The following is a 22,058-nucleotide window of genomic DNA, read 5'->3' as shown; positions in this document are numbered from 1 at the left end:
GTATTCCATATGATTTTACACCAAGAAAAGAATACTTCCTCCCCCTTTGGCAAAAAGGTCATAAAAAGTATCTACTGTAGTCGTTATAGAAATATTGTAAAATGCGAGCAGCTTTAAATAGTTACTAGACATATGCAAATGTCGAAAATTGCTTCTATTCGTTTCACATGATTGTCAATGAAAAATTATTTGAATTTTATGTTTGATTGTTAAGCGTTATTTGCACATGCCTGTTACAGAATTAGGTGTACTCGCACGCAAATAGAAAGTGAAAGAGTCACTCTCTGAAATTCAACACGCTTTACGCAGGGAAAAAATCGACTCACCTTCTTGCACGTCAATACCCTCTTGCTTGAGTAACTCCCGTAGCTTCTGAATCTCTTCTTTGAGCTCTCTGATAAGCTTCGCGTTCGCGTCCTCGTTCACAACAGCCTTGCATACTATTTGCTTCGCTCTGTCTGCGTATCTGTAGTTTACATAAATAGAAACAATGAAAATAATTACACGAAGAAATATAGGATTGCAGTTTCAAATATTTCTCATGAAAAGAAATGTGCAAATAGAAGGAATTAAATAATAAGAATGTTTTATTTGTTCCACTTTCTATTCACTAGAATGATAGTTATTTAACAAAAGTGAACTGTTAAGAAGGAAGCTCGTTGATAATTTACAGAAATTTCAATGCCACTTGGAGGTATGAATTCTAAACGAGCAGAGATTTCATCTAACTAGAATCGGACGTTCTCACGTGCAAGCTTCGAAGAAACTCAGACGGATCAAAGAAGTCAGCTAATGAACGTGAGAATGGAAGAGTAAAATTGCAAGGGTATAACGAATAACTGTACCGTAAGGTTGAGAGGGTTTCGTCGTAATTGATGTCTGCTGGACTCACTGCTGCAATCATCGCTGTTTTAGAGTTTCCTCCTAGATTCTCGCGTAGCAGCCACGTCAGAACTGAGTCCCTATAGGGGATGAAATCAGCCTTCTTCTTCTTTTTAGTCGCCTGAACAAACAAATGTAACATTTTACTTTCTATACTATCACGTTTCCTTTTCTACTGAAAATATATGCAAAAGTTCTGCACACACATAAATAGTAGGTAAACTACTATTATCGATTAATTGATTTTAAATGAAATAAAAGGGTTGAAGAATCGTGGACACGTAAACTTACCGCCTAAGAATCCATAGAAAAACGACAGCAGAATAGACAGAAGACACGGATTACGTTAACTCAAAGTTTAGACAATATCTGGGCAACTTTGAAAGGTTATAATTGTGCAACTTTCATATCGTGCAAGGTATTATCTAACGTGAGCACGAACGTTTTCTGGTCACGCGAGTATTTTCTATAGTATCCTCCTTAGCTTTTAGAATGAATCTAATTTTCTTTTTTCCTTATTTTTTCTTTAGTGTGATTTACAGAGTAGTGATATTATATTTCTTTGTAATAAGGAAAATATAAGATAGAAATTATGCTGTTTTTGTGTACCACATCGATAGGAAGTCTTTTTATACATAGCGTTGTTTGAATATATCTTATTTCAGAGAAAATAAATATTTGCTTACAATTTCAGCCAAAGCACTGATGACCTTTCCAAGAGTTGTCAAGCTTTTGTTGATATTAGCACCTTCCTTTAACCTGGTGCCCTTTGCACCGGTAGAGTCAGCCCTTTCAGAACCTGCTAAATCGACCAGCGAGATTTTGCTGACTTTCTCTGTCACTAATCCAGTCGCTGAGTCTTGCTTTTGTTGCGTAAAGAATATCGTGAACACAGCGTGAGATCTGCTAGACGTCTCGTTCATATTTGTGGCTGCCACAGTTCTGAAACGTAGAGAAACAAACGCATGATTTTACTTTTTAAAATAGTTAAAAAGCTATATATATATGAAATATCAATTAATAGGTTCTAGGTGAAAATATTCGATACTTCCACTTTAAAGGCATTTCAAAGAAAGTCATGGTTACATACAAAAAGAGCGTGAATTGCAGTTTTTATTATGACTATCACAGAAATCTCTGAAATCTAAGTGACCTATGATCTATCCTATCATTAATATTTTTTGTACATAGGTATACCTACCTTGCTTTATTGCCTTCATCAATAAGATCATGGATATCTTCATAGGACATCACAGCTAATTTCGACAGGTCCTCGACGTACGGTCCAAGCAGAGGATGCTCTCGTACACGAAGGTTTCCTTTGTTCTTGGGGTTTAAAAGATCTCGTACCCTTTCGCAGTATATCTCCATGAAACTGACTTCCACCGAATACTTCAGGCACTCGTTTGAATTGCGACTGATTTTTCTAAAGAGGTCCTTGCAAATTTGAGGTATTATTCCCTCTTGACCTTCTTCTTGTTTCCCCATCATGGTGTACGATTTGCCGGCACCGGTCTGACCGTACGCGAATATGCATACATTGTAGCCTGCGTAGAAACAAGGTGTTGAAACAAAAAGAAAATAGAAATAAAAGTATCGATTTAAGCTTAGAAATTTATTTCGCTAAATCATTCGATTCAAATGAAAGTTTTCTCACGAACACTTCAGAATAAAAGCGAAGAATTTCGCGTATATTCATATTTGGCGAATATGTGTCAAGAACGTATGAGAATCTGAACGGTCAATTCCTATTTGAACGGTATGCAAGCCCGCGTGTCGATTCCTAGACGTAAATTGCGCGGTATGCGAGAATTCGGATGCACGATGTCTGAAGTATCTGAGAAATTGTGCGATCAATCGTTGCAGACGTTCGAAGTCTTCCATTCGCCGCATTCAAGTATGCTCACCTTCGAAAGCATGTTCCAGCATCTCTTCGCCGATATCCTTGTAGACCATTAGTTGCGAAGAATAATTTCCGTCGTTTGGCTGCGGCAGAGAAAATACGCCATTTATTATACTTTCTTATTACATATCTATTTCCGATACTTGTTTCACGATATCGCGATCGATATTTCTTTACGCTTTCAGGTTTTATTTCCATCGACATTTATGCTTCTGTCTTCGTTGAATGATCAATTGCACAGTTAAGGAATTAGAAATTCGCTTACAGCATAAGCAAGAATTGTTTTTAACCAGTAAAATTGATCGACGATTTACTTCGGTGTTTTATTTCACCAGCAAATATACATGATCAGAAAATAACACAGCAAGTTAGGCTTGCTTTAATGGCAATTGATATCGATTAATGACCTTTAGTAAGCAACGACCTCGTTAATTATGCATCAATCTGTATCTTGTTTTTTAGGTATTTCTTTCCACAGAAATGAACTGACAAAAAAAAGAAAAGAATACGTTAATACTTTGCCTAATCACTCTAATATTCATCTATTTTTTATTTTTTTTCTATTCCTTTTTTCTTTACAATTTTTTTACATCCAATATATATATATATACTTTTCTTATTGCTTTTGTCTTATATACACGTAACGAAGAGTTTTAGATAAGTAAATAAATAAAAATAAAAAGATCAACTTTTCTGCTAACATTGGACACTGTTCACGTTAGATTATTAGCAGTACTGAATTAAAGGACAGGTTTAATTATCAGAGATGGATAGAAGAACTCACGTTCATGGAAAAATAGGAATAATCGTAGTTGAAGCTCTTGATCGCATCTTTACTGCCCGGTGGTGCTTTGGGGTTCAATATCGCTGTAACACGCAAGGTAGAACAATTGGTAACACAAATGAAAGCGATAACGCACATTATGCGCCCTGATTCTCCCTTTGACTTTCCATATGTAACGCATAAATCAATAGGAAGATCTTCCTTCTGAATAAATGAACGAATAGGTACATCAAAATAACTAATACGTGCTGGTGATTATCAAAGTGGCTCAACTTGTAAGTGATGCATTTTTCGTTTCGAAATATTTCCACTCTTCGATTGCTCTTTTTCATATTTTTAACTATCAACTCAGCTTAGTCAATTTTCGACAATTTTGCAAATGTAATTCCGCATTAATCCAATGTCAATCGATGCAACACAAAATAAGCGATGAATGCAATATTTTTAGTTTTTTAACATTTAAATCATTTTCATAATCACCGGCCTATATGTGCACGCATAAAAAGATCGATCAATGACAAATAAATAATCAGATTAACGTATACGAAGTAAATATATGTCATTGTTAAACAAGGTTCAAATCAGACAGCTGGGTAATGAGAAAGAATTAACATAAAACAAGAGGAAAAAGAGGCAGAGTTGAGGCAAATCAATGAAAAAACCAACGAAGAACGGAATTAATTACGTCGTTGAATTTCACGATGAAACCATTACGAGTCGATCGTGAGATGACGTCAATGCGTTCGCTGAAGTTCATCCGATATTAAACTTCCCCCTCGATTAATTTACATTTTAAGAAACTTAAGAAGCTTAAGTTCTCGCCTGATATGCGATACAACACGGTTCGATCAAACTTAAAAAAAAAATCGTTATTGAATATCAAGTAAAAAGTTTCTCGATAATATTCGTCACTGATAAGAAATTTCCTCTCCCGCGAATACACACGAGAAACGTGCTACTTCTCTACAAAACACTCTCTAACGCGTGTAGCAAACGGTAGATATATTCAGTCACGGCCTTAAAATCTTTTGTTTCGGTGGTTTTAAATTTAAACGAAATGTAGAAATTCGCAAAAATTAAAGATTAAATTAAAGTGAAATATTGGCGCCAAGGGCACAGTGCGAGAAAATTTTTAAAACGCCTATAGGCGCCAAGGGCACAGTGTGAGAAAATTTTTAAAAAACATATAGGCGCCAAGGGGACAATTTTGGGCCGAGGAAACCTCAGACCAACGCGAAATATTCATAGCGACAGCGAATATCTCCTGGAGATAGATTCGCAGTAGTACAATATACGTGTGTTCAGACCAACGCGAAAAAAATTCCGCTAAGATTGCGAAATTGTAACTCTTCAAGGTGTTTTCTTCGCTGCCGCTTTAAATTCACGACGCTGAAAACAACTGACAAACGTAGAAAAGAAAGACACTGAAAATCCCACCGGATCAAAACTATGAAATATTCGCTGTGGCAACGAAAATTTCAGTGTCAACGAACAGACGAATTTCGCTGCCGCCGCGAATATTTCGCGTTGATCTGACGAGGTGAAACACGAGCATAACTTTCAACTATTAGAAACAATCGTTATCTTTCTCTCTCGAGGGAGAGGAAACCAGTTTGTTTCCTTTTGTCGAAAGCTTTTAATTGTAGAAAAGGGGGTAAGTATGGCGCGAAGACGTAAAAAGACGAAGGGGAAGTGAACATCCAGTACGAATGAGACGACAATTGCACAGGGATTAATTATACTTACAAGTGGTGCTGCCGGTCATTTCGATGATGCATTGTGCCTCGCGGGATATCTCTCGATTGTTGAAGGGTCGTACCCTCACCGCCACCTTTACCGACGACATTTTCCTTCTGTTTTTTAATTCAGCGTCGGGTCACGAACGGCGGCGGTGCTGACGATTGACTTTTCTCCTCGTTTCTCTGCGGGGAATAAAGAAGAGACGTCGTTAGCGGGCCCGGCAACACGGAAGAGAAAGACACGATCAAATTGTACCATTCACATCACGAAGCCACACGCTCCTGAATTAATTATAATGAATACACTTTATTCGAGATAGAATCTCATTTTCTCTGGTATTTTTAGAGTGTTAAATAATTTACGATGCACAGCCGTGGAAGAATATGGCGACGAGGAATTGTGCTTGAAGAAGAGCTACGTTTGCTCCAGTTTTCCTTTGGACGTGTGTGAGAAAAAAAGAAAGTATTGTATAGAGATAAAATTGTGTTTTTCTATAGGTTCAATTTTCTGTGAAGGGAGGAAGGTAAAAGTTTCGATCAAATTGTATTCCGGCGTGTTCTTATTATTTTGTAAAAGTTTCTAAAGTTACTCTCCACGAGAAATTTCTTTTCGTTCGTCGTGAAATATTTAACGACGTGTAAATAACGTGGAATAAAATATGATTCGTGCATAAATTGAATTCCAGAGGTATCATTTAAGGGAAAGATAAAAAAGTGGGAGGTTTCATTAAGAAGATAAAACTTTTTACTTCGTTTCTTCACGCGTGGAAGAAATTTTCACAAGCGTGTTCTTCTTCGATTGAAACAGGTGAAACGAATCTTTAAATGTTAGCGAAGCTTCCGTAAGGAGGTGAATAACGGGCGTGTCAACGTCGAAAGAACTCGATCGAGTTTCATGGTATATTTCGTTAGATGCTGATCGAATCTTGACGTCGCCGGTTTCGTAGCGTCGTCAATTACCCACCAATAAGAGTAACTGGTGCACAGTGGATGGCGTTGAAAATCGATATCCACCGACAAAAGGTTCGTCGATCGAGGGATAATTATCCCTCTACTCCCGGAACAATCGACAAACGAGCCAATAAACATCAAGCGAATCAACGCACAAACAAAAGGAACGAGCGGATTATCGTCCGTCCGCAAAGCCGATTAATTTTTCTGATTGCTCGAACTGAACTGTACGATATGAATGCTCCACTCGCGACACTGAATAAAGCCTTCAAGATTCTAGTTAGTATAAAAAAAAATGACATAAAATAGCGGCTTTGATAAGAATTTCCAAACGTTCGAGGATTATATTGACTTGTACTACTGCGAGCGGCGCACAGTTCTCAGACAATACTACTTAAGAATTTAACGTATAATTTTGTGTTTTTAATAAATCAGATACATTTGCAACGTTTATTTTCATTTTCATGTATAAATTGAAGTAAAGCGTTCAATTCATTAGCTATTTTTGAACAATAAAACGAATAAATTTGGAAATTTATACTTCACCGTTAAAAGTTGAATAAACCTTGTGTTTTCTAATTATCGTTGAATTAATTTTAGTAATAATTTTTGTCCTCGAGAATTTTCATAGAAAACAATATTATTCGACTTATGGACCATCCTGTATGTGTAAATTAAAATAGAAAAGTGCATAATAATTTTTATGTATATAAATTGTCTCATTATTTTTAACGATTGAAAACTTTTCATTAAACGATTGTCGATAATTTTCGAGTACCAGCGACAAATTATAATTACATCGGTTGTATAATCGTGCAATAAATCTTTTTTCATGCAGAACTACGTAACGACCGATAATTCGATGAAACCCGTTCATTCGTTTCGTTAATTAACAATAGGAGCAAATAATCTCTGTAAATAACCACGTTGATCAGTCGGTAATAACGAGGATAAGTTTGAACGCGTACGAAAACCATTCGACTCCACCGATAAAAGTATATTTTTAGACAGTACATACATACATAAACTATCCTACAGTGTGTAGACAATGGCTGACTCGTTCCATTACGAAGCTTATCGCGTTTTCGCCTATTCAGCTACATGGAAGAGCTGTATATCAGGTGTAAAATTAATTCCCGAGATTATTAGAATCTCTACGTGACCAACAAATTTATCTTGGCTGATCGGGTTTCCGTGAGATCAATTTGACGTTGTATCAAGGATATTCTTAGCGAACCATATTTGTAACTGCGACATTAGACTTAAAACTCCGATAACGACGCTGTAATAATAATAAGGATCGAATAATAAATATTAATCTTCAAGGCTTTATTTACATTTTCACAACTGACAAATATATTTTTCTTTTTTCACATCATAAACATTCGACGAAAGAAACGAATCTTTGCGGTATATATTAAATCAGAGCTTACTGTAATTTCAGAAATAATATTGTTGATAAAAAAATTTTTTGAAATCAATCTTCTCTGTTATTCAACTTTTCACAACTAACAAAGTTTGGTTTTTCACGTGATAAACACTCGACGAGACAAACGAATCTTCGCGGTATATATAAAATTACAGGTCACTGCAATTTCTGGAATAATATCGTTGATAAAACAGAGAATAAGAGAAAAAAATTTCTTAAACTGTGTCACCGGTCGAACAATAGTAGTCCATTACTCAGAGGAAGCTCCCCTTTGAAAACAACAGCTACGAATCGGGACAAAAGTTTGAATCATTGCCGTTGTCGAAGGATCAATACGATGCATTCGGAACAAGGAAATTCTAGAACCTGATCCCGAACACCGTTCCTCCTCTTGTAATTCAACATTCTGCGGAACGGTAGATACAATTAACCTAGTGAACAAACGTATTATTCTCTTTCAATTTGACCTCAAGGATGCTTGTTTTCCCATCTTTTTTCTCTCTTTCTTACGAGAAGAGAGAGAGAGAGATTCAGCTGATTGGAAAAGCGATAAAAGATGATTCCGATACAAAAGTCGTATTTACGATTCAATATTTTTTAAATGTCCTCTTCGAGGCAATACTCTCGGTTTAACCAAGAAGTTGGCCTTTGGAAACGAATGCAATAAAGGTAATCTGTCTACTGTGAACTCTTAATCCATTTATACTCGCAACAGTGCACAACGTAAGTGTCTTAATGGTGTTTCTTCTGTCATTTCGAATTTCTTTTCTTCGCACGAGAATTAAGCTGATTATATGTGTATATTTAAAAAAAAAAATTTTTCATGTTTAATTTTGAGTCTTTTTTTTTAAGAGAGATCGTCTTGATGAAAGAAAGAAGATTAGAAAGATTAGATATATCTCGAAATGTACTTTCGAGAATAATTTTCTGCAGGGTATGTAGATGTGAATCCTTCTCTCGTTATCTGATGCGAAAGGCAAACGAAAGTGACATTTCAATCGAAGAAAAAACCTTCCAAGGTGACGCAATTCTATTCGAGGCATTAGCTTACGTCAACGATACATCGCGGAAACGGTGGTTTGCTATCGTGAATGGAAAATTCTCGATGCTTTTTGCTTAATGGGTTTACTGAAAACAGCCTGGAACATCGATTGTAAAATTACTGGCAGTTTAGCGTCGATTCTGGAACTTGAAATTTTCCAATATTTAATTTAAAATGAATTTCGAATTTTATACGAGTGATTTCAAACTTGACATTCGACAATTCGGATTTATTAAATTTGGAAATTAAAATTCGAATAAAATTTGAACTTTTCAAATTAAATTATCGACGAGAAATGTTTCAATTCGAAAAAAGTTTCGTAACATTTTTAAGTTTGAAACGCGACTCGAATGATAATTGCTGTGCCATTTGGAAATTCAAGCGGAAGGTCGTAGTTCGAATATTAAAACTTCCCTTAAGTGGAACGGCTATATATCGTTATAAACGTGAATGGCGATTTAGAAAAATGGTTTGTCAAGTAGGAATACCACGATTTAATGGCAAAAAATTACAGATAACACGAGCATCCTCGATGCCAGAATAACGATATCATCCGTATCGCGGAATCAATAATCCCGGCCGAGAGTTGCAAAAACTGCAACCGTCGTCTGACCACGCACTGACACGAATCACTTGAAGAGCCTGCACAAGTACTGCGCTAAACCACTCGATTTTATGAGCCGCGATTTAAATCGCTGCAACTACTGTATAGTACTATTCTTGCTATCTGTACAAACGTTTCTCTTTATACCTCACTTCTGTGGAAGATTGATTGTTGGTTAAACATCGTTAAAAAGAGACAAACACATTTTAACATAATTCAAATGAAGACGATTAAAATTTTTTTTGTTGAAATATTAGTGTTGTAATTGAATTAATTAAAGGTAATATTGCTGTATCACATAAAGATTGTTCTTCTCATTCTTGGTATTTGATATTATTTCTCAGAATTGAATAGAAACATGATAATTACTCATAAATGTTATTCGGACTAATTAAAAAGTTTCTGTATAATACAACGGGATAAACTAGTATATGCTAATTTATATGTCGTGCTGTAATTATTAGCACCGTGTATTTTACTTAAAATCCAAACTGTTTCAATAGGATGGTACCGTAATTGTTCTAAATAGCATATAGAGCATTAGCGAAAAAAGGGGCATTGGTATCTGTTGAATATTCCGTTGAATATTCTTCGTTATTACAGCATGCGAGCTCTTTGTTGAAGGAATATCAATAGTATCTGGGGAATATGGGACGAATGCATCAAGAATGCGTGATGTGGAGGTATATTCGCGCACACTCTAAATACGTAATCTCAGAACAATCGTGTTACGGTGCTCTATATACCTCTAAAAATTACTGGAAAATAGCAAGTAGAAAATTTCAGCCTTCGTTCGTGAACTGAAACGCAACAGTCAGCAAGCTGGTAATTAACATTAAGCTTCTTTGCTCACGTATCGATTGGTACGCTTTACGACTAAAATAGATGGGAATCTATAATACCATAACTGAACTAAATTTATATTAAACTTTAATTAACAAGAACGAGAAATATTAAACGAACAAAGTGACTATTTTTAACCTCACATTTACTCGACGATAGTAATAAATTTTTAATTATATTTCCGTCACTCAAATGGTTCAATTTTCATTTTATCGTTTTTGAAAGTACTTCTATAGATATTACCAGATGTCGTCCTTGCGTGATCGTTTAATTCGAAACTTTATTAAGAATAAAATATTGATCACGAGAAAGAAATGTAACAGTACAGAGAAGCGTAATGGCTATACACTGGAGAAATTGAATTTCAAAAGTCGAGCTGGTGCAGCGCCGGAAATGGAGTGCTGCAATTTCGCGAAAACACACCGCTGCGCGTGTACAATCTTGAGATGAACGTAAAAACACAGGCCGCCCCGCGTAATCGATAACAGCGACGGGCTTCGAGTTTCACGGCGACTCCGGTCAACGAAATTTCAGTTTCCGATTAGTCGAGCCTCGAACCTCCTTTTAATTCCATCATCCGCAATCGATGTCGATACGATCGACATTGCAACATGTTTCCCACTTTTCAATCGGATTAACGTCATTCCCCACCCAACGTAATCTCTATATCTCGATTTAAATGTAAATTTCATTCGTTTCCTTTACGTTGGTATCTTCGCTCGATAAAATCGTCATCTCGACGTATAGAACATATTTTCGACATACTTAACGAAGTACCATCTTAATCAGTCGATAATAATTCAACTATCATCGATAATACACCGATATCTCGACCTATCGTTCGATTCTAGCGCATAGACGACGCACTGTGCAACATATGTGCTGGGGCTCGGGTTTAGGCATACAAAATGCATACAGACCGTCGTACTACGGTCTAAAGCGTACGCGATGCGCGGTGTATACAAAATGTCGACGTATAACTGTTGACGAGGTTCCTTCGACGAAACCGATGATATTTCTCACTTTAATAAGTACCTTCCCTATTCTTCCCGTACATTCTCAACGTAGAAGCGAAAACATCACTGGCATAGCATAATCGATACGACGGTGGTTCGAGTGTATCGCGAAAACTCAGACGGGCGTAGGTGAAGGAACATCCACCGCGTATACGTGAGATTTTCACGATCGATCGTCGTTGACGAAGACGTTTCTGCGTTTCTTACCGTCACCCCTTGGTCGAGCAAGCTTCAGTTGATCGTCTGTTTACTGGAACAAATACGTTCACTGTAGTCGGATTCGGATGGTCGGAAGAACGATGACAATCGCCGATGGCGGACGCGACACTTGACACGAAACTTCGATACGATTTAGTAACGATGAAAACATTCACGCTCGACTTCGGTCACTATTACGTCGATGCACTGGCTATTCTTCGACGATCCTCGAAACCCTTAACGGATATGTACGCAGGCATTATAATGCATTCGTTCACGTATCGCTCACGGTCGAGCGTGTACGCGCGCGCACATACACACACACACGCACTCACTGTGCTGCCGACGCACCCTGCCCGAGAACGAGTCACTGCGACACCTCCGATCCGCGGTCGGTCGTCGAGTGACGAGCAGACCAGAAGCGCCTGCGCATTTACCCCCTAGGAATCCATTAGCCGATGTCCGAGTTACCGCATCGGCGCCATCTATCGGTCACTTGGTAACTATTCTACCCCCACCCCTGTGGTGACGAGTGTCTTTTCAGCCCTTTGGGTCGCCCTGATCCTAATTCATTCCTTCTGTCAACTTCTTCAGGCTTGCTCCTTTTACGAGATCAACGGCTTGAATTTCGAATCGCTTGATATAATAAAATAGACTTTTGCTGGGGAAAACTTTTAGGTCCGTTCCTTAAGAAACGTAGCTCCGAATATCTTTAGTATCGATGGTCTCTTCAGAGACTGGACGTGAATTGCGTTTTCGTTATCTTTTTTCTCTTTACTTAGCTTATACAGGGGGGAGAGGGTCATATACGATTGAGTCGTACTCACAGTTGTTTCGTCAAAGATAAGAAAAAGTCGAATAGCGTGATGCTATCTGCTATTTACGATCTCTCGTTTTTCTTGATCTGCATACTGTAATTGCATTTCTTTTAAGCAAAACTATGTTCTTCTTACGAAATAGGTATTTCACGTTATATCAAGTTTCGTAGTATAAATTCTTGCGGACCTACCATGAAAACAAATGGAGGAGAACATAACCTCTATTTATGTACATAAATATATATGTATACGGGATTACGCTGTCTAACCCCATAAAAAGTCACGCACCATATTAATAAAAATACAAAAAGAAACTTGATACTTTTTACAAGTTACTTATTTCTCTTACCTACACTAAAACACTTTTACAGAAAAATAAAGGAAAAAGCAATATGCCCTATAAAATTATATACATTTCTAACCTAAAAAAGAAAGATACAACTACATACAATATGCAATTTCTTTGAAACAGTTTCTTCCATCAAAATTCCTCGTGCATATCGAGAGCACAACAATCGAGCGTTTCGTCAAAAGATGTCTGCGCAACAGTTCTAATTGAAACTATCGATCATAGGTTTACTCGAGGCAGCATTCATTGTTAGAAATTCGTCGTCCATTTTCTAAAATGATCCTCATCACGCGTCGTTTATATAAGCGCCTCTATTGATTCGACAAATTTACTCAATATTACGCGTATCCGATATTCATTTTTCATCGTATGCTCGAAAGGGTTGAGGATTCATCTTTCGCGTAGGCGTACATGGTGCTCCCGGTGCAACCAGACACGCTGCTGACGTAAAATTGCAATCTCGCCTGGCTTAATGCGATTCGTAAATCGAGAATAACGCTTTGTTGACGCATAGAAGGAAATTGGTACGGGGATTAGCGATTTCGCCTCTCGATCGGTCGAATTAGCGATTGTAGACGTAAAGGCTACCATTGGATCGATTTTACGTAACGTTTGATTCAGCCTCCTTAATCGTTTTATGGGACTGATTAAACCCGGCTTCTCTAACCTGCCTTTTACCACTAAACCGCACGCGACTTAATCGTTGACCAATACTACTTGATTTAAGTTAACTCTTTGAGCAAAAGTTTCTTTCATCGGGGATCAGTAAAATATATTTTATCCGGTGATTCATGTCTTTTTCCTTATGATGATACCATTTTTGAGTTAATTGAGATAATCGAATAAAATTCGCTAAACGCGCTGAAAACCATTCCAAAAATCCAACGATACTATGAAGATTGGAAAAACCATTGACATAAATGTATTACAAGCAATGAAGATTATTTTGAAGGCGAGCAAATAGATACTACTGAAGAAATGAATAATTTCTATTTTATCTGATTGGTCCTGAAATTTTTTCAGTAGAATATCAAATACGATTCAGTATATACACCTTATAAGCAAAAAAGAATTGTAAAAATACGGATCTCTATTGCGATGGCCACGGAACAGCACGGAGAAAAACGCCATCGGCCATCTTCTCCAGAACGGTGTCCCGGTGTCCTCGTGGAAATTTTTTATTTCCTCAAGTTTATTGAGTAGTCTAACCGTAAAAGGTATCCAAATAACCGGACCGTAAGCGTAAAACGTGAATCGAACTCCTACCGATGCAAATACCTGTCGTACGTATAATTTGTGCATCTTTAATCGGTGTTACGTGTAATTTGTTATTTTTACACGTCTCGACGGAACGATTCGATCGATTATCAAGGGAACGCATACGCAGTAAATCTAACCGGTAAGAAAATAAAATAACGATATTGCTTCGGTGGCAATAAAATGTTTAATCCCCATCGTGTCGTAGTTCTCTTAAGCTTCTCCGTCCCGGTGAAGCTGGTACAGTACTTTTCATAAAAGAACCAAGAGTCAATTATGTCACGGTTGGGCAATAAACTTCTAGTACTTTCATCGAAAATGTTTTCTTTAACATGTAAACGATTGGATCACTCTCTTTTCTCACCGAGAAGCTTTTAAATTTTCTTTTTATCTTCAGCTAACTTCAAGCATAAAATATTTGAAAAGTAAAAGGTGGAATTTTATCGATGAAAAAGTCAGACGATTAAAATTCGAATCCTAAGTGAAAATTATCTTAATTTTAGAAGTATCGTTGATATGATATTTGTATGTATAAATTGTTTCCATCTGATTTGTCCACATGTCAAATTATGTCACGGCCGATGAAACATGTATACGTGATACCTGTTCGATATCGTTAAATATGGTCATTCCGTTCGAATAGGTGAAAGGTTTCTGTCCGGCGATTTACTACATAGAAACCACCCCTAAAGATACGATAGATATAGGGGTCGGTTAGGAAGAACAAAGATCGCACACCCACCCTTTGTTGGTAAACCTGTAATGTCTGTTTATGCAACAGATTGCAGAAAATCTGTCAATATATCGCAACAACGTTCAAGCTACTTTCAATACACTACGATTATTAATATTTTCTATCTATGTGTTTAAGTGTTGTGTGTTTAATAATATTTAACAACATGAATAATGTATATATTTATTCGATGAAATATTTCATGGATATTACGTTTTTTTAATATGTCGTTCCACCAGCTCGTGCGAAGTTTAATGAAAATATATTTGCGTTAATTTTTGCACACATTTCTAAATTAAAAACGTAGAATTATTTTTAACCATGGAAACGTGCAGTCTCGAGTTGTATGCGAAATGCACTATACGCAAGGGAGTGGAAATGTTTTCATGAAACGAAAATCTTCGTCAAATGAGTCACGCGCATCAATGACGTCAGAGTACACGCGTAGTCGACACCCCAAACCCACGCGTTCATAAAGTGCACATTAAATTTCTGCTTCGTTCGACGTTCAAATGATCCTCAGTCGTCGTTATGTTTTGTGTAACTCTTTTAACGACAAACAGTACTCGCCTTAGTTCTCGACAAAAAAATAATTAAAAAGTAGCATCTTATTGTCGAAATGTGTCGAATGTTGCATTATTCCAGTACAAAGAAAAATAGATAGAATAATCAACAGCAGTCGATAAAAAGATTCTCCATTGTAACACACCAAATTCGAATATTAACACTGTCTCCATTTTTAGATTATTCAACTGGGTCTAACATAAAAATTTTCCACTAACTTATCCCTCTGGGAACTAGAAATAGCAAAGCTCCTCTTAGCAATTTATGCGACGTAATAGTAGGTCCGCCAGATAATTTTCTATAATTTGTTGCCAGAGAGAACCTCGTATCTATTCGTACTAATTACTCATTACGACATCGCATTACTTGAGAATATAAGATAACCACAAGTGTGAATTAATATCGAAATAAAAAAAAAAATAAGTTCATGGTGCAGCATTTTTCCAATGCAATTGACCTAATTCGCCCCATATACAATTTCACGCCTATTGCCAGGGACACCACTGGTGTAATTATGATAAATTGAACGTAAACACATCAGTGGTGATTATCGCCCGTCGGCTACCGTGAAGAGTTCGTTTTCAAAGAATCACTGCGATGGCGCACCGAGCGCGGATTACTTTTAAGTGATTAAAGTAAAGCATATATCCAGCCGCGTGAAATCTCGTTTAACCTCGTTTCCCGTTCAAAAAAAGAAGTTAATGCTCGGAAGTAGAAAGTTAAAAGCTGGTTCGAATTAGAAATATTCATTTCTGAATAGAAATATCCAGGCGCTACTTACAGATTTCATTGAAAATATACTTTGCCGTAAAATTCCGCTACAAATGGGTCTTTTAGTAAACCCTTCTATTGAAGTGTCGTATGTACCGTTGAGTCCATGAAATATACTGAAAACATGAATGTTTTCGAAAACATCCTAGTAGACTGTCCCGCATTTAAGCAGTCCATAAATCAAACGGGTTTGCCTCAAAGAAGAAATCCAAGAAATCCCGCCAAACCTAAATTCGGCTATCTTTTGACATAAGTAGAGCAAACCGAGAAAAAGAACGCAGTCAATAAAACTGCATTTCGTCAAATGCAGCAAATGCATCGTCAAGAGACCCATTCCAGTGTACTTTGCATGAAAATGTTACCTACGTAACACTCATTCATCGGAAACGGTTTTCAGGACAGGAAATCTAACGGTAAACTTCGTTTCCGGCTAAACATCCAGATAGAAAACGATGAACAGAAGATAACATCGTAACGGAGGTCTGAGCTTAAAAATATTCGGTTGATCGATCTGAAGTTGGCGAGGTATGCGCACATGGTAGTTCGATAGGAATTCGCCCTCGAAAAGCGAAGCAGAATCGAAACCGGTAACGCACGGTGGTAGGTGGTTGGAAGGCAATATGGCGACCCATTTGGCGATGTCATGTGCGCGCGCAGGTCGACACTATGGTCCAGGGTCGTGCATGCCCGCTTTCTCCGCTTATGGACCAATCGCATCGCGCCTAGAGGAGAAAATCAATAGGCACGGAGGCACGGATGACGTCAGCCTGCAACCCGACGATCGACCGATGCGACGCGGGCGGCGCTGGCCAATTTCTACAGAGCAATCAATAAGTAAAGATATCCACAATGTCGGCAATAGCACCTACACGTATCTTTATTCCAGCCGTACGCAAGTATCTCGATGCTCATTGTTACACGATCAAAAATCTAATCTAGTTTTTTCTAACTACACCTCCTATTCACAAAAGCCTTTTCCGAGGGCACGATTTGGTTCAGGGTTTACTAACCGAGCTGTTAACATCATCGGGAGAAATTTCGAATGACGACTGTTGGATGCATTTGTCAAAGATTGTAGATACGAGCACGACGTATGTATACGATTGGCTTGAAGTTATTTATAAGAGGACAAAGATGATTGCTTCGATATACATATATCTCAGTAGGAGAAGGGTTTCTAATCAATAGAATTGTTATCTGATGTTGGAAGCTATGTTGAAGTAAACAGTTTAATATTGGTCTCGAAATTATTCGATAAAATCATTTTCCCATTATACCGCAACGTAAGTTATATGTAGGCAATACTATTGACGTATGTTCATATTTTATGAGACACCGTTCCCGGAACGTGACTGGACATCCGGCCTCTGTCATAAAAGAATAGTAAATTCTTGTACCAAACTTTATGATTTTTTGACACGTAAAATTACATTCCAATTCCTTTTTTAAATATATTAAACTTCTTGTTTCGGTTTTTTTTTTTATAAAGAATAAATGATTAAACACTGCTCTATCGAATTATCAGTTCCAATATTAAATATATGTTCTATCTTTTGTGTTTTATATCGTATGCATAATTTTCAATATAATTAATTTTGCTATAAATATCATTTAACGACAGATTGTACCACGTACCTTAATTGAACGTTATTAAATTTTATTCGTACTGATTCATGTTAAAATTAACATGCGTATGTTACAACATATAGAAGTCAAAATTAATGACATGTTAATTAACATTGCGTCGAAATAAATATAATCGTGCATATCGATACAAAATTCAAAGAAATGTGCAAACATCGAAAGAAGGTACATGATTATAAATGAAAAGAAAAATAATTACACGCGACTAAATGTGCAGTTTTACAGTGAATCAAACAGCCGACAGTCAACGTTTTTATCCCTACTACGATTCTATAATCCCCCATCGATTCACGACAATAATTTCTATTGGCCTTATTCGACTTATTGAGCTGACGTTCATGTGGACAAATGAAGGGCAGAAACATCACACTTTTCAAATACGGGTCAGAATAATTTCTTTATTTTTTCTCTCTTTTTCCTACATTAAATTTTTAAATTCCATAAATTATTTTATTTTCGTTTGCCTAAGGTATATAAGTTTTTAACTTGTATAAGAATAAAAACAATTTAAGGAAAGACTAACTCAATTTTCCTTTTTAAAACATTTTTAATTTTCTACTAATCTCTCTCTCTCTCTCTCTGATTCCTCGATCGCTAGATCGAAAGAGCATTCGTATTTCGACAGTCTACAGTCAATATCCATTAACTCGCCCCTAACGAACTTAATTCAGCACAAAAGTTTAATTTATGCCCCACGATCTTTTCAGCATCAGTGTTCCGCGAGGTTGCATCTGTATACTCTAATTTCGAAAAAAAAACCAACCGTGGAAGTGTGTTATAGTTTTCTCGAGTAACGATCCGCGACTCGAGCGTGTTCGTGCAAAAGTATACTATTGGGTAGGTTCGTGTTTTACCAGCAAAAAACCTTGTGGCAGAAACGAGTCGATTCAACGCGCGTTGACTACAGCGAAGGCGCCACCTTCGATCGTAATTAACACTTCTCGCGATGCACTAACATAATGAATCATACGAAACGTGCTACGAGCGTACTTCTCAATTAATTAGTTTTAGAATCGACTACGCATAATTATATGATATATACACTTACACTCGTGTACCATATACCGTAGCATATTTATGCCAATGTATACGAAGAAATGTCAGACACGAGTAGATGACAGCTTTCTTTCAAAGTAGTTTTTATATGACAGAAAAATATATCGTAGAACTTGTAAAAGGAAATTTTAAGTACCAGCAAAAATCATCTGTCAAAATTTTCGATAGTAACGAAACATCTATGACAAACACTGCTCGGGACACGAAAAAGATGTAACATTACTTACACCTTAAAGAATACTTAATCTTGCTGTAATCGTAATCGTTCAAAATTTTTACCACAATTTATCAGGCAGCGCGTTCTTGAATTGTCACTGTACAAACTAGAAACTAACCAAGTTAGCAATGATACATTCAAGACGAACAACGATGTCCAGAGTTTAAAAAGAGCTGTCTGACTAAGGCTACACGAATCTACTGCACACACCAGATAACGAAGTGAACAGGGAATTAATTTGTGGCGCAGACGACGTCCAGGGGCTCGCAATATATGACGTATTGCACACAACGAACCTATGACGAGCACAAAGATAGTACCGCGTTGATGCGTTTATAATGAACGTGCTATTAGTGCGAGTGCTTAAAGTGACAAGAATGCCTTTGACTCACCAGATACGTAGGCAGTGACGTGAAAACAGCTGAGGTCCTCCGGCCATACTGGTTCTGGTTCCGCGATGTTCCTCGAGACACGGCGTGTACGCGTCGAGACGCGAGGCGAATCGACTCTAACCGATCGATTATCAAAGGCGCGGGTTAGGCGTCTTTTTCTTCTTTCTCGGCGCTCGCTTGTGCAGCTTGTTAACCGTGTGGCGCTGACGTCTGTTTTCTCCTCGTGGAACGACACGACACTTCACGCGAGATTTTCAACGCACACTGCCCGATATTATGTCAAATGAAAACGGATCTCGCTGCGGCGTGATGGTTATCGATGTATGATAATTCGAATTGCGCGGTTCAATTAACCGCGAAAATTTTCAAATTTGATTTCTTTAAAAAATTACCTTTCTAATTGATTTGATAGAATAAAATCGATTATAATCTTTTGGTATTTTTATTATTTAAAAATAATTTTTATAAAATATCGGTATTATTAAGAAATTGTTATATCTTTATAGTATCAAACTCCTTATAGAAATTGCGAATGCCTCGTACAACAACAATAAATACTTTATAGTAAATTTTATTGCTTTTTCATTTATTATTACATACGTGTATAATATATACGAAACATGTGTATATAAAATCACAAACGTCTGTTCAAGAATTTTTATAAAATATCGGTATTAGTAAAAAATTGTTATATCTTTATAGTATCAAACTCCTTATAGAAATTGCGAATGCCTCGTACAACAACAATAAATACTTTATAGTAAATTTTATTGCTTTTTCATTTATTATTACATACGTGTATAATATATACGAAACATGTGTATATAAAATCACAAACGTCTGTTCAAGACGAATGGAACGATAGAAAGTACGAAATTAATCTTCAAAAACAATTTATGCTATATAAAAATCACCTTCGACACTATTGTATTCTCATTCACTCTCTAACATCCAGCAGCCTTCTTGAAACGAGCGTTAACGTCGTTCCAATTAACAATGTCGAAGATAGCCTTAACATAATCAGGTCGAACATTCTTGTATTGCAAATAGTAAGCATGTTCCCAAACATCGATACCAAAAAGCGGTATTAGACCAGTTGTAGCTTGCAGGGGGTCCTGATTAGCGCAAGCAGCTATCCTTAAAGATTTTGTTTTTTGATCGTATCCAAGCCAACCCCAACCAGAACCCTGGACTGCAACAGTGCTTTCAGATAATCGTTTCTTCATTTCTTCCATGCTGCAAAAATCCTTTTCGATTTGTTTAAGGAGTGTGGCTGTCGTAAACAGAATTTTAATGATTAATACCAATTCGTTTACAATATTAAGATACCAAATATATAAAACAAAAATATATTAAAACAAAAATTTACCATCTGGTTTACCACCGTTCGGCGAAAGATTACACCAGAAAATCGAGTGATTTAAATGACCACCGCCATTGAATTTGATAGCAGGACCCAGCGCGATTTGAGTATTAACATCACCTTTTGCGACAGCTTCCTTCAACTTCTCTTCGGCGACATTCAAATTGTTCACGTATGTCGCATGATGCTTCGAATGATGAAGTTGCATAATTTCGGCACAAATGATGGGTTCCAAAGCCTTGTAATCATAAGGTAAATCGGGAAGAGTATGCTTTGTCCTCGCAAAAGTGTCTTTGCTAAAAATTTAAGAAAAAAAGACACTAAAATTATTCATTCTCATAACTTATTCAAAATCTGATTTTTAATTTAAATGAAGTTTGCACAATACCAATTCATAAAGCTATCAGTAATTTATATGAAAAAAAAGAAAAACTATAATCTGCATCAGATTAAACTTCTCAATTTGTAAATACTGTATGCATAAAATACCATTTTTTGTTTTCATTGATAACGTAAATGTTATCTTATTTACAACGTAAAGTTATTTTTAATATTCTAAAGTTGAAGCCAATTAATCGTCTTTTTATTTCAATAAATTTTGACCACAAATGCACTGACATTCAAATCTTATATTGACAAGGTGCTTATCTAATATATATCTACATGCCAGAGGTCAAACTAAATTTGTATTGATTTATATACATACATATTTAATTTGGGCAGTTTAACAATATGCACATGTATGTTTATAAAAAACTATACCTTTGTTGCTTAATGTGATATCGCAAAATTTGACAGATACGTTAAGTATGCGATATGCGATACTACATATAAATTTTCAATAACTAACAGATATTCAAAAATAAATTTCATTTCGAAATGTAATTTAATTATGTAAATGACTACACCAATTTAATTATATATTTAATTAAGGGAGAGAAATTAATTTGTATCAAATGCATTTGGTTCAAAATTTTAATGTTATTTTTATAGTTATATGTTAAAGTACAAATTCTTTACACAGTTACAAACATAATGTCAATAAATGTAATTGTACTATAAATAAAAATTTTAATATTAATAACAAAAAGTACAATGAATGATAGGTTAGAAATTATATAATATCAACTGTGCGATGATCATAAATGAAAACTAAGATAAACTTACATTGTATTGGAGAACAGAGCACGTCTTGCCACGAACATTGTTAGAACGTCAATAAACGAAGCTGTTTTTATGAACTAATACCAATAATCACAAAGCAGAAGAAGAAACTTCGATCGCAGACCTATCCCAGACAGCTGCGAATATCGTAATGCCAAAGTATGCCGGAAAATGGCTCGACTACCAACTATACCACTATCATTTATTACGTCACAGTTTCTTCCATTGGCGGTAGCACAACTACGTACTAAAGTAACTTTCCTTTACTTGTACAATATCTGTATTTTTAGATATGATAATCTCATAATTAAAAAACCACTAATTTCAAAACAAAATTTT

At 36.4% G+C, this 22,058-nt stretch overlaps 2 protein-coding genes across 7 annotated transcripts in view; both read right to left on the bottom strand.

Moving 5' to 3' along the window:
* LOC108577031 (kinesin-like protein unc-104) overlaps positions 1–19,328 on the bottom strand; it is a 31,908-nt gene extending 12,580 nt beyond the window's left edge. For 5 of the 6 annotated variants that reach the window (XM_017940115.1, XM_017940116.1, XM_017940117.1 and 2 more), the window contains exons 1-9: positions 19,193–19,328; positions 5,316–5,491; positions 3,570–3,652; positions 2,790–2,868; positions 2,084–2,429; positions 1,569–1,824; positions 1,174–1,176; positions 846–1,003; positions 327–466 (exon numbers count right to left, since the gene is read on the bottom strand). In XM_017940115.1, the coding sequence (XP_017795604.1) occupies positions 327–466; positions 846–1,003; positions 1,174–1,176; positions 1,569–1,824; positions 2,084–2,429; positions 2,790–2,868; positions 3,570–3,652; positions 5,316–5,415 (1,165 nt within the window). In that variant the 5' untranslated portion in view covers positions 5,416–5,491; positions 19,193–19,328. The remainder of the gene's footprint in view (positions 1–326; positions 467–845; positions 1,004–1,173; positions 1,177–1,568; positions 1,825–2,083; positions 2,430–2,789; positions 2,869–3,569; positions 3,653–5,315; positions 5,492–19,192) is intronic. The other variant, XM_017940120.1, reaches the window with a different exon arrangement.
* An 808-nt stretch (positions 19,329–20,136) lies between these two features.
* LOC108576999 (superoxide dismutase [Mn], mitochondrial) lies at positions 20,137–21,855 on the bottom strand. The gene is made up of 3 exons (XM_017940077.1): positions 21,723–21,855; positions 20,562–20,851; positions 20,137–20,465 (listed from the first exon to the last, which is right to left on the bottom strand). Exons 1-3 carry the CDS (start codon positions 21,758–21,760, stop codon positions 20,137–20,139), a joined length of 657 nt encoding a protein of 218 aa, XP_017795566.1. The 5' UTR covers positions 21,761–21,855.
* Positions 21,856–22,058: the final 203 nt, after the last annotated feature.

Source organism: Habropoda laboriosa, unplaced genomic scaffold (assembly GCF_001263275.1).
Source record: "Habropoda laboriosa isolate 0110345459 unplaced genomic scaffold, ASM126327v1 scaffold440, whole genome shotgun sequence".
In the NCBI taxonomy this organism is placed as follows: Eukaryota; Metazoa; Arthropoda; class Insecta; order Hymenoptera; family Apidae; genus Habropoda; species Habropoda laboriosa.
This window is presented reverse-complemented; position numbering and strand designations above follow the sequence as displayed.

Coding starts and splice junctions, on each gene's coding strand:
- LOC108576999 (XM_017940077.1), bottom strand. CDS start 21,760: ATGTTCGTGGCAAGACGTGCTCTGTTCTCCAATACAAT. Junction 20,852..21,722: donor GCTCTGTTCTCCAATACAAT/GTAAGTTTATCT, acceptor TTAAATTTTTAG/CAAAGACACTTTTGCGAGGA. Junction 20,466..20,561: donor GAACGGTGGTAAACCAGATG/GTAAATTTTTGT, acceptor TGTTTACGACAG/CCACACTCCTTAAACAAATC.